At 61.8% G+C, this 15950-nt stretch overlaps 1 protein-coding gene across 6 annotated transcripts in view; it reads left to right on the top strand.

Moving 5' to 3' along the window:
- Positions 1-224: 224 nt before the first annotated feature.
- The window catches only part of LOC122389070 (muscleblind-like protein 3), a 29574-nt gene continuing 13848 nt past the window's right edge, over positions 225-15950 (top strand). For all 6 annotated transcript variants that reach the window (XM_043380750.1, XM_043380748.1, XM_043380746.1 and 3 more), the window contains exons 1-3: positions 225-322; positions 952-1492; positions 14998-15156. In XM_043380750.1, coding sequence (XP_043236685.1) covers positions 1301-1492; positions 14998-15156 — 351 coding nt within the window. In that variant the 5' untranslated portion in view covers positions 225-322; positions 952-1300. The remainder of the gene's footprint in view (positions 323-951; positions 1493-14997; positions 15157-15950) is intronic.

Raw genomic sequence — 15950 nt, 5'->3', positions numbered from 1 at the left:
CGATTGCATCATTGCCAGCTACATTTTATCAACCTTCGCCATTTGTGGTGGCTCACCGCCGCGGCATTTCGCGGTACCATGTGCGGAAGTTTCTGGCGATTTTTCCGGCGGCGGCGGCCGGTCGGTCGGCTGGCGCCGGCCGGCCGGCAGGCGGGGCCGCTCGGCTGCGCGCGCCGCGCCGCGCCGCCGCCGTGTTGCAGCGGCGTCGGCGGCCGCCGGCCCCCACTCGGCCGGCGGTGTTGCACGGTGACGGAGGGGGCGCTGCCGGCTCCGCTGCAGCTGCCATTTTGTTGGCCGGCGCGGCGACGCACAGACGCGGCCGGTAGGTGGGGCGACATGCGCGCTGTCCTCATCCCTCTGCTGTGGGTGTGTGAGAGTGTGAGGGTGTGTGTTGGAGAGTATGGCTGTGTGTGTAGTCCTCTCCCTCTCCGTCTGGTGTCCTTTGTGAGCGGCGCCGCGCTCGGGCGGGGTGGTCGGCGGGCGTGGTCGGCGGCCGGCACGCCGCCGCGCCGGCCGGCTGCGCTCGCCGTGATAGCGTGCCCGGCCGGCGCGGTCGGTGGTCGGGCCGAGTGTGGGATATGGGGACTGGCGGTAGGGCTGGAACCGGGGCGGGTGGCGCGGGCCGACCCAGTCGGCCTGCCCGGCACACCTCACGCCGCCGCCGCTGCAGCCGCGCTCAGTAGCCGCGCCAGCCAGCGCAGGGTAACGGGCCGCCTCGTAGAGATCCGCTGCTAATCTGACGCAACCGTGGCGTGCTTGGCTTAGAGTGGCGCACTGTCAGCGGCGGGGGTGCTGCTTGTGGACGACCGTCCCCTGCACGGCAGCCGGGGGGCGGCGGCGGCGGCCACACCACTCCTCCGCCGCCGCCGCCCGGTGCAGCATCGCTACCTCTATCTCCCAGCTTTGGAATGTGTAGGTTGATGCTTTAACTCCTTTTCTTTCTCATTGCAGCTTGATAACCTTGAGGACGACCGGCCAATCGCCTAGCTTCTTTCGCCGCAGCAGCCAATCAGAGCGCTTATACCAACCAGTCTGCCAATCCTGGCCCCGCTTACAGCGCTACCCAGTAGATAGTCTCCGCAAGCTTGCTGTGGCCGTAGAGGCGGCGTTGCAGACCAAGCTAAGCTTGCGCTGTGCGCGTCGGGTGTGCCTCCGGCGGCGGTGAGGTGAGGGAGCGCAGCAGTGCCGGCCGGAGCGGACCGCTGCCGCCGCCGCTGACCGCGCGGCTGGATGCGCCTCCGCGTCCGGTGACCGCCGCGTCAGCCGCCGACCGCTGCCGCTGCCGCCGTCCTTCGACGTCATGGCCAACTTCCACATGGTGAACGCTCTGAGCATGAATATAAAGGACTCGCGTTGGTTGCAGCTGGAGGTCTGTAGAGAGTACCAGCGCAACAAGTGCAGTCGCAGTGACACCGAGTGCAAGTTTGCCCACCCACTGCCGCACGTGGAGGTGCAGAACGGGAAGGTGACCGCCTGCTTCGACTCCATCAAGGTGAGTGGCACGCCGCCGCTTTTTGGGGCTGACCTGACCTGGGGTCCCAGCACAGCTTTGTAGGGTGGGTCACGGGTGCCAACACCGCTCCACTGTAGGGCTAGCCATGTGAGGCCACCTGCCAATGCAGCTTTAGGGCAGGTCATAGATCACCAGCACTGCAGTAGGGTAGGTCATATGGTGTCGCCATGTGTTCAGCTTAGGCCTTGATGTGACATTGTGTATCCATGGGCCATCTTATAATACTTTCAACCGTTTGTGGTCCCGGAATCCGATGCTATTCGGTCATTGTTGTGTGGTGTGGGTTTTGGGCGTGGATCACTGATGACCGAGTGGCTCGGCCCGTTCCGATGTGCCGCCGTGTGCCGCCGGGCGGGGCCGTGTCCACCGAGGCAGTATGTGAACTGAGGAGCCGGCCGGCCGGTGAGTCATGAGTCATGACGGCCGCCATGCTCGGCTCGGAGCGTTATCGGCACTGGCGCCGGCCCCGCTCGGCCGATTGACTGAGCAAACATCGCGCCTGGCCAACGGACAGCGCCGCCGGCGGCTCTGCGAGCCCGCGGGGCCAATCGTGGCGAGCCGGCAGGGACAGCCGGGCAGCGGAACGGTCATGGGGGCGAGCTCAGGGGCAACGCTGCCAGTCCGAACGTGATGCATATGGACATTTGACAGCTATACGTTGTTATGACCAAATCGATTGGTATTGATTTGATTGGTTACGAGCCGTCCAAACTGGAACCAGACTGCTTAAACCGGTATAAAAATATATTATCAATGATAAGGTAGGGGCCATGTTTTATTTTTTAATTGGTAAGACTTGCGGAATTTTACATTCCAGTTTTGTTTGGATATCTGATAAACTAGGCAAAAACCAGACATTCGGGCATATGCCCCATCCAAACAATGTTGAACTGGTGCAAATGTCCACTATTCGATTGTTTATATACGTGAAAAGAGCAAAGGCCATAAAGTTGTTCGTTATAATAACTGACAGCGATTTTGTCCATCGAGTGAACCGTTTCTGCTGTCCGTTGACTGGTAGCGTTCTATTTTGACCTTATTGATTGAAGGATTGTTGCCATTGATGCTAAATTGCTGACAAATACCGGCATTTCGTCATTGCCCTTATTAGCGTTTTAGTCACACAGCGATCGTTTGCATTGACCTGTATTGAATGTGTTTGTATGCTCCTCGAACCGTTCGATTGGCTCCAGTGTGCTGAATGAATTCAGCCGACCTGCATTCACTGCGGATAACAATGGCCCGCCTGTCGGTTGAGTGAGGTGAGGGCCGCGCCCGCGAGTCTCACGCCTTCAGCCGTTTTGAATGCCCTTTAGATCGGTTTGGCTGTACCGGGGCTGAGAAGCCGTCCCATATCGCTCCAGAGCAGTGGCCGGTCATCCGATATCGCTGGTTTGGTGACGGGTCAGCCGGAAATGCTGGGCCACTGACTGGCCATCCGACACTGCTGGACGCTGGTTCCGTGATAGGTCATTCGACAGTGTAAGTGCAGTGTCCTGCCACTGCTGGTCGATGCTCCAGGACCTTGTCGCCTTGTCCAGTGAGGGATCTGTCGTAAGGGATCAGTAAAGCGATCTGCCGTTACTGCTGGTTTATTGAGGTTTCACGGCGGATACTAAGGTGGTCCTCCTGTCCGTACTCCGTGTCCGTTTCCCGTCCTGTCCGTCCGTGTCCGTGTCCTGTCCGTCTCCGTTTCCACGCCCGCCTCCTTCGTGAGCCCCCGAGTGGCCGGCCTTGACGGCAGCTCAGCGGCGCTCGGCTGTGGCAGCCCCCACGTCCGATGGCGACGTCCACCGGCGCCGCTCTGCACGTGATACTGAGGGTGACAGCGCTGCTGACTGCTATGCGTATCACTGACACCGACTGTATCACCGATATTGAGCGTGCACCGACTCCAATGACACCAAAATTGGTGCTGACATTGGGTGCAACTGATGCCGTGGTGCTGGCACAGTTTCGGGGCGTCTATCTTGCGCGCTATTTGGCACCGAGCGTTCTGGATCTCGTTTTTGGGCAGTTCTTGCAGCGCTTCTGCCCGGACGGCCGTCGTTCTGTACTGTTTTTATCAGTCTCTGCGATTTGCCCTCTAAGTGGGCAGCGCCCGAACGTTCAGGGTTCTGGATCGAACCGCTGTCGAGTAGTTTCGGCGTCGGCCCGGCACCCATTACCTCCCACCGCCCCATTTTGGCACCCATCACCGGTGCACCGGTGTACCATCCATCAGCACCCACCTCCCCAGTTTGGCACCCACCGCTTCCCGGTGCCGGCCGGGCGGGGTGCGACTGTGCCGCTCGGGTTGGGCGCGGTCGACGGGTCAGCCCCGCCACTGCCACGGTCGATGGATGGACGGCCGACCCGCTGCCGTGCTGATCCGATGGCTGATGAAAAATTCACTGGCCGCCGCCACTCATGGACCGGGCACCAGATAATTACTTACGGCCGATGGTAATCCCCGTAATGCGCCCATTTGTTGCTGTCCGTGCGCGGCGCAGTGGTGGCGGGATAAACTGGGGTCTGGTTTGCGCCGCAGTAGGCCCGTCGTGGTGGGTCGGACCCCGGTCTAGGACACGACACATTGGCTTTGACCTGGGTCTGATGGGGGTGGGGCTAGGGCCTGAAGCTCGCCGTGGCGTGGACGGCACCAGGAAGACGTTCGAACAGGTCAGGACAGCTCGGAATGCTTTTGTTTGTACTGGTGCTGCTGGGCTCGCTGCTGTTGATCCCGATCTGCGATGTACTCGTAGGTTTCCTTCCGAGAAATATGTGGCGCTTCCTCAAACGGTTGATTGAGATGGCCTCTATGTTGCCATCTGCGCCTCGTCCCGGCGTCCCCTTCTTGTCTTATCGTTCTCTGCTGGTGCTGGACCGTCCATAACGGTTTGTGTTCCGAGGCCATGAGCACACTGCATGATGCTCATCTGATCGGCATTGCGGACCATCCAGAGGTCGAACGGAGAGACGCCTGCCACCGGGGTCTGACCCCACCACCCGGCGCAGCCCCGTGGGCGCCTCCGGTCGCCCTGCAGCCACCCGGCTCCCCTATTTATTTGTGCTGGGTCTCGTCAGGCGCGGCGGCGGCCCGGCTCCGTGACGGCGGCGATGGGCCGCCGAGCGGCTGCAGGCGCGCCGATGAACGGGGGTTGCGTCAGCGCCGGAGCAGCGGTCCGTCCGCGGCCGCCCTGCCGACTCTGCAGGACGCGGCAGGGTAGGGAGAGGGGTTCAGTGGCGCGCCGCGCCGCCTCAGTCTGCAGACTTAGGGCTGGTCGGCCCATGGAACAGCGCAGCCATCGGAGCAGTGCCGCCGCATAGTGTGGTCTTTTACAATTTCTTATTTCATTTTAAAATTTGATTGAGGTAGCCGTGGCTGGCGGTATCGTTTCTGTTATTTTAGGCATGAAATGAAGCGCCTATCGCGCCCATAACTCATTTGGAGCGCACGAAACGGAGCCGGGCCAGTGACAGGCTACGGACGTCTGACCTGTGGCCAGACACGGAAACCGAACGGGGTATTTGATTTTAAAATGTTTGTTATCTCAGTGGTTTTATCAGCTTTTAAATGCATTCTCCTTTTTTGGCTTCGCTTTCAAGAGTAATGCCGTGTTGATAATGGAGTTTAGCTGAGGGAAATTCGTTATCATGTAACAAATCCGAAAATATCAGCGTGCCTATTGCACTTACTTTCAAGTTCATCGTTTCTCAGAACTGAAGAATGAATATTGCTCCTCTTCTCTACTATTTCAAAGCAATCACTCTTGGAACATCGCTAACTGCGGTGCTTCTGTGCAATATCCACATTGTTTAATGCCCTCTGGCATGAATATCATTAACTAAGTCGAGCAGTTTGTAGCAGGCCGTTAGTTTGAGATTCTTTCCATGCGGTATTAAGCCCGTCCGTAACTTTGCCGTTGCCCACCCGATCTCTGCTTGCGCCAGCGTACTGGCTGCCCGCTGCTGTCCGTTTTCAATGTCCTGTCCGGCGACTGACGCAGCTGTCTGTGTCTTGTCCAGAGACTTGCATCAGACAGCGACTGGTAATCCCAGATAGCGTCCGAAAAAGACAGACAGTGACAGGGCAGCGCCAGAAAATGGCAGAAAATGGCAGACAGCGCCATACAATAGCCAACAGTGGCTGGGGCGGCGACAAATAATGACAGATTGCGTCAGACTGTTAGCGCAGCGCCGGACAATGACAGACAGCGTCATATAATTGCAGACAGCGCCAGACAACGATAGCCTCGCCACCTCTCTTCAGACAGTGACAGATTGCGCCGGGCAGTGGCAGCCAGCGCTGAGGGCGAGTGGCCATCTCTCCGTGACCGCCAGCCCAATAATGACCACTCGCGCCGCCGGCTGATGGCGACAAAACGCTCATCGGCCGCCGCTGACGCCGCGTCCATCTTCATCACTATTATCTGGCGGATGGTCCGGGCGGTGGCCGGAGCGGGGGCGGGGGCGGCTGTCCCAGAGCCGCCCGCCGGCCGTGTATACGCGTCGCCGCCGCCGCCGCCGCCGCCGCCGCCGCCGCGCTGTGTGTTGATGGTATTGATTGGGCCGACGGCCACAGCCAGGCCGCCGCCGGCGCCGGTTTCCAGAATCCGCGCGAGGTGGCGGGGGCGGCGCGTTGGCCGTCGGCCAGCCGGGCTGCCTGTTGATCGCGGGAGGCGGCGGCGGCACCTGTGCTGAGCGATCACTGGTCAGCCCGACACCGGCCGCCGGCCGCTGACGGGCTGTTGCTCGCCGTGCACCGGTGCCAGCGCGGGCCTGGTGCATCAGGCTTATTGGCGCGGCACCAGCGTCTGGTGTCGGCCCGATTGGTGAGGGCCCGGTGGTGTCGGCCGCGGTTGGTGAGGGGCCGTGGTATCGGCCGGCCAGCGGTGCAGCCGGGATGCGGAGGCGGTCGGCCGCACGACGCAGCGAGCCCGTATTTTTGGCCGACACCGACGGAAGTCTGGAAACGGTCGATGGCGGGTCATGTGGCCGCCTGCGCGGCCGCCGCCGCCGCTGATGGTGTGCCGGTGAGCGGCACTGTTTATTTTACACCGGGCAGGTGCCGCGGCGCGCCGCCTCACCTCAGGCCGCCGGCTGCAGAGCGCCAGCCCCGGCGCCCTGTCTGGCCCGCCGGCGCGCCAGTGCAGCGGTCCGCCGCCCGGCCCGTGCACCGGCTCCGTCTGACCTTGTGTCGCGGCGTGCTGCACTCGGTGGCGCGCGAGGAACCGGCTCTCGCCGCCTCCCTCCTCCCCGCGTTCGCTCGAGCGGCGCTGCACGGCGCCATGGCCGGTGCGAAATTCGAATGGATGGCGGCCGCTGGCGCCGGCCGGGCTCAGGGGAGTGCTGCGCGCCGCCGAGCCTGGCCGGCCGGCCGGCGAGCGCTCCGTTCTCGGAAGGGCTGCCGCGGCTGCGGGCTCAGTCCCGGGGAGACAGAGCGGCTCGGGCCCATGAGGGGGGGGGGGGGGAGAAGTAGCGGCTCCGGCCCAGGCTAGGAAAGATACAGCGGCTCGAGCTGTATCTATCAGTCCCAGGGAGATACAACGACTTTGACTCAGTCCCGGGGTAGATATAACGGCTGGGGCTCAGTCCCGGGGTAAATATATCGGCTCGGGTTCAGTTCGGGGTAGATGTAACGGCTGCGGTCCAGCATCGACGAAGAAACGTCCGGCACAGGATTGCGGACTCTCACGTTTCTCACTGCAAAACTGCTCGCTAAATTGCCTACATTTTGGTCTAAAGCGCAAATATTGTGCATGTATCCTATATGCCTATATAGGTATATATAGGCCATAGACCACTATATATAGGTATATAGTGGTCTACGGCATGTGGTATAAAACATATGCCAGCAAATATTCTCATGATTATTCGCGACTGCGAGTCTGCGACTGATGTGTAGTACACTCCAAGTCTTGCATAAGCAAATCCAGTCTGGACAAACTGTTTTCAACTAATGACCTCAGGTCTCCCGTGGCCTGATCCCGTTGGTCCATTCCCTCAGCCTAAGTGCATCTGTGCTGAGCCAGACACCGATCCCGGAAACTGAACCTGGGCACGATCTCAGCAGTGGCGGCCTGTATTTGACACTGTGGCCGTTCACCGTACCCAGGTTCCTTCAGTAGGAAGCGTTCCGGATCACAGGCCCAATGTCGATCGAATTATCTGTGTCGGAAGTGGTTTTTGTGCCATAGTTTGTGGAAATCCGCCAACAAAGAACCCACAGGCCATTCTAGGGGATAGTTCCTAGAAACTAATAAGCTTGCAAGACTGCTGCATTGCCACGTGCCGCTTTTGGAAGGCACCATTTGTCATTTCATCCATCGAGCTTCACGCCACACCATGCACCGCTGACCGTCAATAGTGGAATCCGTAAGACCGGTGGAATACGGTGGAACGGGGACTAGTGAGGTCCGGCGGAGTTGTGCGAATCGTGCAGTATGGGCTATGTAATATGCATGGCCTCTGGAATAGGTTGAACCGAAGTCCGTTGATCCTGCTGAGTCCGGTAAAGTCCGGTGAGCCATGGACCTTGGACCGGTGGAGCCGGGCGGACTGGCTGAGTCCGATGGAACTTTTACCGCTGGAGTCCGATGAAATGTTGACCGATGGAGTCGGGTGGACCTGTGGAGCGGTGGAGCGGTCCGCGGCGCCGGCGGCCGGTGTTTGCCTCCAACCCCGACTGGCCTCTAATGAAGCGCTGTGGCGCAGCGCCGCTGCAATAGCGCCCGCCGCTCTGTTTGATCAAAGTTGCCATGGTTCCGGCCGACTGTTTGCCATGGGGTTACGACTGGCCGGGTGTCGCCGGTCCTGGCGGTCCGTCCGTCTGTCCGTCTGTCTGGCTGTACTGCCCGCTGCCGGCGTGCGCTCCGCTCGGCGGGCGGTCGGCCGCGGCGGCACGTAGCCTCGCGAAACGGCGCGCGCCCGCGCCGCCCGCCGCCGCACACCAGAGCCGGCGCCGTTTTTGTCGGCGTTTTTAGCGCGCTCTGAGATGGGCTCGATGTGTCCGGCTGAGCGAGCGTCTGGTGTATGGGCGGCGCGTGCAGCGGCGCTCCACGGTCCCAGGTCGGTCCCGTTACGGTCCCGGTCTTGTCTAGTATCAGTCAAGTCCCAGCCCTATCTCAGCACCGGCGCACAGCCGTCGTCATGCCGCGCTCATGCGCCGCCTGAGCCTCCAAAGCCTGTCACCATGGCAACGGTGTGTTTACTTAGCCGTCTCTGTTTACCTGGCGAGGAGCGGAGCAGCTGCAGCGCGAAATTGATGGCGTCAGCCCATGCCGCGCCGCTAGCCCGTCTCCGGTGCCAGATCTCGCGCCCCGCCCGTCCCCAGCCGCGTGCGTCAGCGCTGAGCCGGTGGCTCCGCCCGTCCCCAGCCGTGTGTGTCTGCGCCGAGCCGTTGATCGGTGACCGGTTTTTGCGCCGTCATGCCACCGGAGACGGCAGTGGGGCCGACACCTGGGGCCGACACCTCGCGCCGCGCGCCGCTCGGCCTCATTAAGCTGTCGTCTGCGCGAGTGTGGCCGCCAGCGGCGGCGCCCGTCTACCCGCTAATGACGCCCGGTACGGCCGTGTGCCGCCTCTGAATGCAGGCTGATTGTGCGGGTGATCACACGGCCGGCCGGGAGAGAGAAGACGTCGGCCGGGCACCGGCCGTCCGCAGCGCCGCACCGTGCTGTGCCGGTGACCGGACCGCGCGGGTCACCAGGTCGCGGCGGCCCGGGACAGACTCGAGCCGTGCGGAGATCGCTGCCGTATGCACGCTGGGTCGGCGGCGCCGTCGCGTGTCAGCCGTGTGACCGCGGCCGGCCGGCGCTGCCTGCATCAGTAGGCGGCGCCCGTCCGCGGCCGCTGCCGCCGACCATTGGTATGTGCATACGGGCGCGAGCGGTCCGGGCCGCCGCACTGCACTGGGGACCGAGGAGCTGGCTGGGAGAGCGGCCTCAGGACTGGAAACTGGCTGACAGGGAGAGCGACCTCAGGACTGGAAAGGACTGGCACGAGCTGGCTACGTGGCTGGGAAAACAGCCTCAGGAGTAGCCGGTTGAAGTGAGCTTGGACGCGGGCTCTGTGGCTATTGGCTGGCAGAGTGGCTTGGGGAGCGGGATGGGGACGCGTTTCTGGGGTTGCCGTGGGTCTGTGGAGCCCGGGTAGGGGTGTGGCTCAGGGGTCGCCGCGGTCCCGGAGGGCGTTGGCCGGTCCGCGGGCCGACTGACGCGGTGCCCGCCGCCGGCCGGCCGGCGCCATACGGCCGGGCGTTTTGCATTGATCCGGCGGCCGAATCGTCCGCCGACTGTCCGATGGTGCCGTCCGGCGCCCGCCCGCCCGGCCGGCATTACGGGGCCTACGGCACCACCGGGACCCGCCCCGGTCAGTGGCGCGGGGCGGCACACGGCTCGACCTCAGCTCGCACCGTGTGGCTGCCGGTAACAGAGCTCACCGGCGCGACTGGCACTCACACGGCACTAGAGCGTGTAGATGTTGATAAAAACACTGGTACTGGTAATCACTGTAATCAGCTACTACTTGTTTCCACATTGTGATTACGACTTGGAAGCACCGTTATAAGAACATGTGTCAAATTAGCGCTGGGGAACTGAGCTAGCCTGCGTCTTTCATCGCGATCAGGTTCCTTTGGTGGGCGCAAACAATCCGTCCCTTGATGGACAGCGCGTGAATAGACCACACCTAATGCCATTTGCTTTTGTGGTATAATGTATGGTCTGGTACGGCTAATGATGGCCTGCGGAGGGGAGGGCCCCACCGAGCTGTGTTGGCGACGGCCGAGCAGCAACAGTGTGCCGTCCTGGAGCGGCGTCAACTTCCGCCAGCCGGTGTCGGCAGCGTGCCACGGCCGGCTGACCGGCGGTCAGCGCGGCTGGAACGGTGCCCGGGCGGCCACCACCGGCGGCAGCTGGGCCCCGGTACACCTGACACCCCCACCGCGCCGCGGCGCAGTTCCAGACCGCAGCGCTAACCCGGCTCAGCGCCCCGTTCACCGGCAGCCGGCCGCTCCAGTGCCATTGTGCGCACTAATGCTCTTGTTGACGGGATTTGGAAGCAAAAGGTCAACTGGCGGCTGTCAATAGACATTAGCGCGGTGGGCTGGCCTGTCTCCATGTCGTATTCCCGGCCTGCCGCAACAGGGAGACATGGGCCGAGTAATTGGGTGCTGCCGGGCGGTGCTAGGGAGGGAGTGTGCGCGGTAATTAGGGTGGCCGCGCCGGCCGTGTCTCGGGGCGGCCGCGGCTGTCACCCTGTGATGTCCCAGTCCGGGTCGGGGCCGCCCGCTCGCTCCGGTGCCCCTGTCGGCGTCTGTCGGTCCCCTGCAGTGCCCACTGCAGCCGCTGGCACCGGTGCGGGATTCCACCGGCTGCCCCGACCGGCCTCTCCGGCACGAGGCGCCCGGACCGCGGTCACCTCCGGCTCGCCTGAGACGCCATTTATTATGGCGCGCGGCCCCGGACTGCGACAACAATGCACCGGCGTGCAGCGGGCACCGAGAGGGCGGCGGGACGGAATGTGGCCGTCTGCGGCCGGCGCGGCGGCGGTCTGCAGGGAGTGCTCCTGACCGGCGTCTGGCCGTGGGGTGCACTGAGATGACGTGGCAGCGCTACAGACGCTCTAATGCATGTCTGAGCACGAAAGGTGCAAACATTTCCCCTAACCCATCTCCAGCTCAACCCATCTCCAGCTCAGCATTGCAGCAAGAGTTGCACATTGCCCGTTTTCTTTAGTGTCGGAAGACACCAAAATCTCAACGGACCGGGATCTGAACCAGCCGTGGTGCCGGGAACACAGATCTAGCATTACTGATGCACAGTGCACACTACGCTTTGTCGCAGTCATTAGAGTGATGGCGGGGATGCGGCCGGGGCGTCACCGCACTTTGTTCAAGTCCGCCGCACTCTGCAGTGCACGGGTGGCGGTCATGCGGCCACCGTAGCGTCCAATAGTCGGCTCACCGTACCGGTCGGTGACCTCTTGCCCCTCCCTGTCCTGGCGAGCCGAGCCGACCGCCGCAGTGCAGGCCGCGTCGGCGTGCGCCACGTGCCGTTTTACTACTCACTGCCCCGGCGGCAGCTGGGCCGGGAGGAGAGAGGGAGGGAGGGGCCGCCGGAACCATCCGCCACCGCCATCCAGCGGAATCGCCGGCCAGATGGAATTGCGCGCCCGGCCGGCGGCAGCGCAATCGGCCATTGACTGGACAGGCGGCGGCTGCAGTGTGCTAGTCTCTGTGTGCGCGCGCCGGGGCGGCGCCGGCGCCGGCCGGTCTGACCCAGTGCCGCCGACCGGCCGCGGCGGCCGCTCGGCAGCAGGACCGGCGCTCCGATGGCTCCATTGAGACGGCGGCAGGACCGCTCCGTGCGCGTTCCAGCGGCGGCGGCGCTGCCGACTATGCTCTTTCATACCGCTCAGCTCCGGCGCTCTCGCTCGCTTTGTGTGACGCCCGGGTAGGATGGCACCGGGCGGGACCGCGCAGTTGGTCCCGGCAGACCACACAGTGGTCCCGGGCGGGCTGCAAGGACCGCCCGCTGAGACTTTCTGCAGCTCCGGCCGGCGTCCCGGCTGCAGAGCCATGGCTGACAGCGGGCTGTCTGCGGGCTGGGCCCGGGCGGGCGGCGCCTGGCGCCAGTGCAGGGGTGCAGCGCCACACCCACCGCCATCGATAGGAAAGCAATAACGGACACGGCTGGCGACAGCCGGCGCCGGATATTGGCCGCCCAGAGCCGACCCGGGCGACCCCCGCGGTGCAAACACTTACGGGCGCGCACGGACGCAGAGACTCCCCTGCCTCCCACTCTCCCACACACGCACTATCACAGACTGCAGCCTCCCCCTCCGGACACGACCCAGCTATCAGGACCTGACCTGACCCAGTGGCATGTGCCCCGGAACGCCGGCCGATTATATCATGCTAATTGTGTCCGGCGGGCGCTGGCTCGAGAGGGTGCGGGCGGGCGGCGGCGGCCGGCGCCATTGCCTTTGTTCGGCCGCTGTCCGGGATCGATGGGCGTCAGTCGGCCGCCGCCGCCCCGTCGCCGCCGTCGCTGCAGCCGCCGCCGCGTGGCCGCGCGCTGTGCCGGCCGGGCAGTGCGGCTTTTTACGACCGTCCGCGGCTGTGGCGGGCGCGAATCGCGCTGCGGCGCTGAGCGGTGCGCGCGGCCGGCCGACCCCGATTGCGGCATAGAAAAACGATCCTTTTTGCCGGTATGAAGAAGCGGCGACCGAGATTGGTGTCCGGTGTCGCGCGCCGAGCGGCGACGGTCTGTCAGACTCACTTGGCAGGCCAGGGAGGTCTCCGCCCCTGGCTATATAGCCAGTCGCTAGATATGCAATCAAGCCATCGCTAGAAGGCTGGCAGCGACTGGTGTATCAAATAATGTCATTGATCGCCGAGGAAAGAAAGTTTTTTTTTGGGGGGGGGGGGTGTCTGCCTGAGCGGGAGCAGCGTTAATTTGTACATTTGGTAATATTCTCATTATAGATATAGGTATGTTCAGTTGACGTGAGATCACTGAGCTCATTGTATCAAACAAACTGAGTACCATGGTGTACTGCGGAGCCCTGTCCCATGAAAATCGCTGGTGCATGGCCTTGCATCTCCGAGCCGTTCTTTCTAAAAACGTGGTCGGGTCGTCTGTAAGCTCGTCGAACAGTACCTACCTCGCGCTGAACATAACTGCGCGCCGCCATTGCTGACAGCTTTCTGGATGTATCCTATATCTGAGATAACCATTGGTCAATAACAAAGCCGTTCTTTGTTCGTAGATGATGGAGCTCAAAGATTGCGCGTCTTGCCTTCTGTCGTTCACTGAGGCGCATCTGATGGATGTGTTCTGCCCCGGGTACATTGAAACCTTTTGTATTTTTGCCGCTTGTCGCTCTTCTCCGCTATATTGGCTTGTATAATAAGGCATCGCTTACGGACTTCAATAACATGATCAACCATAGACCGGGTAATTAGGATAGATAGTCAATGTAGGAAACACCTGATTCACTAAGCCGGCTGTTTGCCTTTCTTTGAGCGAAGGGCACTAAAAGTCGTAAATTTGAGGTGGAAGTTCGATAAGACTGCTTTGGATTATCCGTCTTCCGAAAGATTGAGGCTGACGGATTGTGTATGACCACAGGGGTGAACCGTATACCTCTCCACGCAAAGTGTACGATGGTTTTGGGTGAGGAATTCCTGCCTTTCCCATGAGTTGTAGCCTTGTGCTCACCCAGGCTTCAACTCATGGGACTGGCTATAACTGACACCACAACCAGTTAGGCATAGCGGTTAGGGCAGTCGGTCGCCGATCCTCGTGCTCTCTGTATCTCTCCCCGAAATCGCAATAGCTAGTCCTCTCCGATCAGTCAGCTGTTCTCGTGCTCTCTCCGTCCTCCCGGCGCCCACCGCCTCACCGGTCGATGCCGCCGCCAGCGCTACCCTCCCGGCCGACTGACGGACGGGACAAAAAACGCCGCCCCACGTGCTGTCACTGTTTTTGTGGTCGGTCACACGCCATGCGCGCCCAGTGTAGTGTGATTGTGTGGGAGGCGGGCGGTCCTGTGTGGGGTGTGGGACGGGGGGGGGAGGTTAGTGGGTGTCGCCCCCGACGGCCGGTCGCTCGCCGCAGCACGTACTCGCCCGACACTCGTATTTGTGCGGGGCGAGGTGGCAGCGACCACCTGTCGCATGCGTTTGGCTCGCTAAGTGGGCCCGGTCGACCGGTCGGGCTTTCCCACGCTGTTTCTGACCGAACGGTCGCACAGAGTGACTGTTGGAGACATGCTCGTTAGGGACGCGGCACAGCGACCTGGAGCTGACCGCCGGCCGAAGTATACCCTACTGCCAGTGGAGATCTAGTAATCAGAGCTTATAATTATCATGGCTGCACCTCGTGCGGTCGGCATTTCGCATTTCCGCCTGCTGGCTGCTCAGCGTCTCCGCCCTGAGCTATGTCAGCATCTCTCTCCTATCTTGGTCCCCGTCTGCCGAGTAAGGTCGAGCCGCGGCGCCGGTCGGCTCCGCGCCGTCCCATCTAGCGAGTTGTTATTCTGGTGGCAAGACGGGAAGCGCCGCCATTTCCGAAGCTCTGCCGGGAGCGTTGCCATTTCCCCGGGACTGCAGCAGCAGCGACCGGCGGCCTCACGCCCCTCGTTAGCTCCAAACCGCTGCCGTCGAACCGGGCCGGCCTACTCAAACATCTGCCGCCGCTTTTCGTCCATCATTCTGTGTCTGTGTACACGCCGTGACGCGCGTGTCACATTATGGATTTGATCACATCTCTAGAGTGGTCGTCGTCAGTCACTAGTGTTTGGTTCAGCAACCATCAGTGATCAATGACTAAGCAGTGGTGACACCAGTGTTCAGTCTAATAACCAGTGTCTGACCATGTGACCGAACCAATGGTTGCTAATGATACGGAGGGAGACGATTAGTGATCAGTGTCCTATGCAGTGAACAGTTTCCGATGCAGTGACTCCTATTGACCAGCTCTTTTCTGCTTTCACAGGGCCGGTGTAACCGCGAGAAGCCACCATGCAAGTACTTCCATCCACCACAACATCTCAAAGAACAACTGCTCATCAACGGCAGGAACAACTTGGCCATCAAGAACGCGCTGATGCAGCAGTTCGCGGCCGGCAGTCTACCGATGGCGGGTACTGTGCCGGTGAGTGGGCCGCCCCCGCCCCCGCCCCCGCCCCCGCCGCCGCTCACTAACGGCCCCGGCCGCCCGCCAGCCCGTCTGCATGTCAGTGGTTTGGTGTTTGTCGTTGTCTTTGTGTTGCTGTGGGCCCACCGCTCGGTATGCCCCGACCTCCTCAGTTTATTTGCCTGTTTCTGTGGGTGTTCCCAGTCCCTTGCTATCCTTCGTGGCTAGTAGGGAGTTCCCCCTGGTTAGTAGGGTTCCCCGTCATGACAGAACTTATTATGGCTCACCCACATCTCTTATAAGGGCAGTGGGAAGCGCGCTCACAGTACGTGACGACGTGACGTGACACCACATCACGACCACGTCACGGTTGTGGCCGCCCGAGTTGCCGTGTCACGGCTGTGGGTGGCGCCAGCAGGGGCGTCACACAGGGATGGGCCGGAAACACGCATTCATTTCCCACCTCACTGCCCTGGCCACGCTCCGTCTCGATACTGTCAAGTCACGTTACCGGCCAGAGGGCTCCCCACACATCCGACGAGCTCGCATCAAGTAGAGTGATGGTTTAAAAACACACGTTTGGCCTGCGCTTCCGTACGTCAGCCGCTTTATCTGAGTGCTGTACGAAGCGCCAGCAGAGGCATATCTGTCTCTGTCGAGCCGCGGTTCCCAGAAATGTGTTTACTGTTTACGTTGGTTAGGGCAGTAATGTGTCGCTGTGCTACTGCACTGGTCGGCCAGTTGGTCATTTGGTCGGGCCATTGGTCAGCTGTTGGACCTGGCAGGTCACTGAGCTCAGAGAAGAGTGGTAG

The sequence above is a fragment of the Amphibalanus amphitrite genome, unplaced genomic scaffold (genome assembly GCF_019059575.1).
Source record: "Amphibalanus amphitrite isolate SeventyFive unplaced genomic scaffold, NRLGWU_Aamphi_draft 000343F_arrow, whole genome shotgun sequence".
Classification (NCBI taxonomy): domain Eukaryota; kingdom Metazoa; phylum Arthropoda; class Thecostraca; order Balanomorpha; family Balanidae; genus Amphibalanus; species Amphibalanus amphitrite.
The sequence above is the reverse complement of the archived record's forward strand: the minus strand, read 5'-3'. Positions and strand labels throughout refer to the sequence as shown.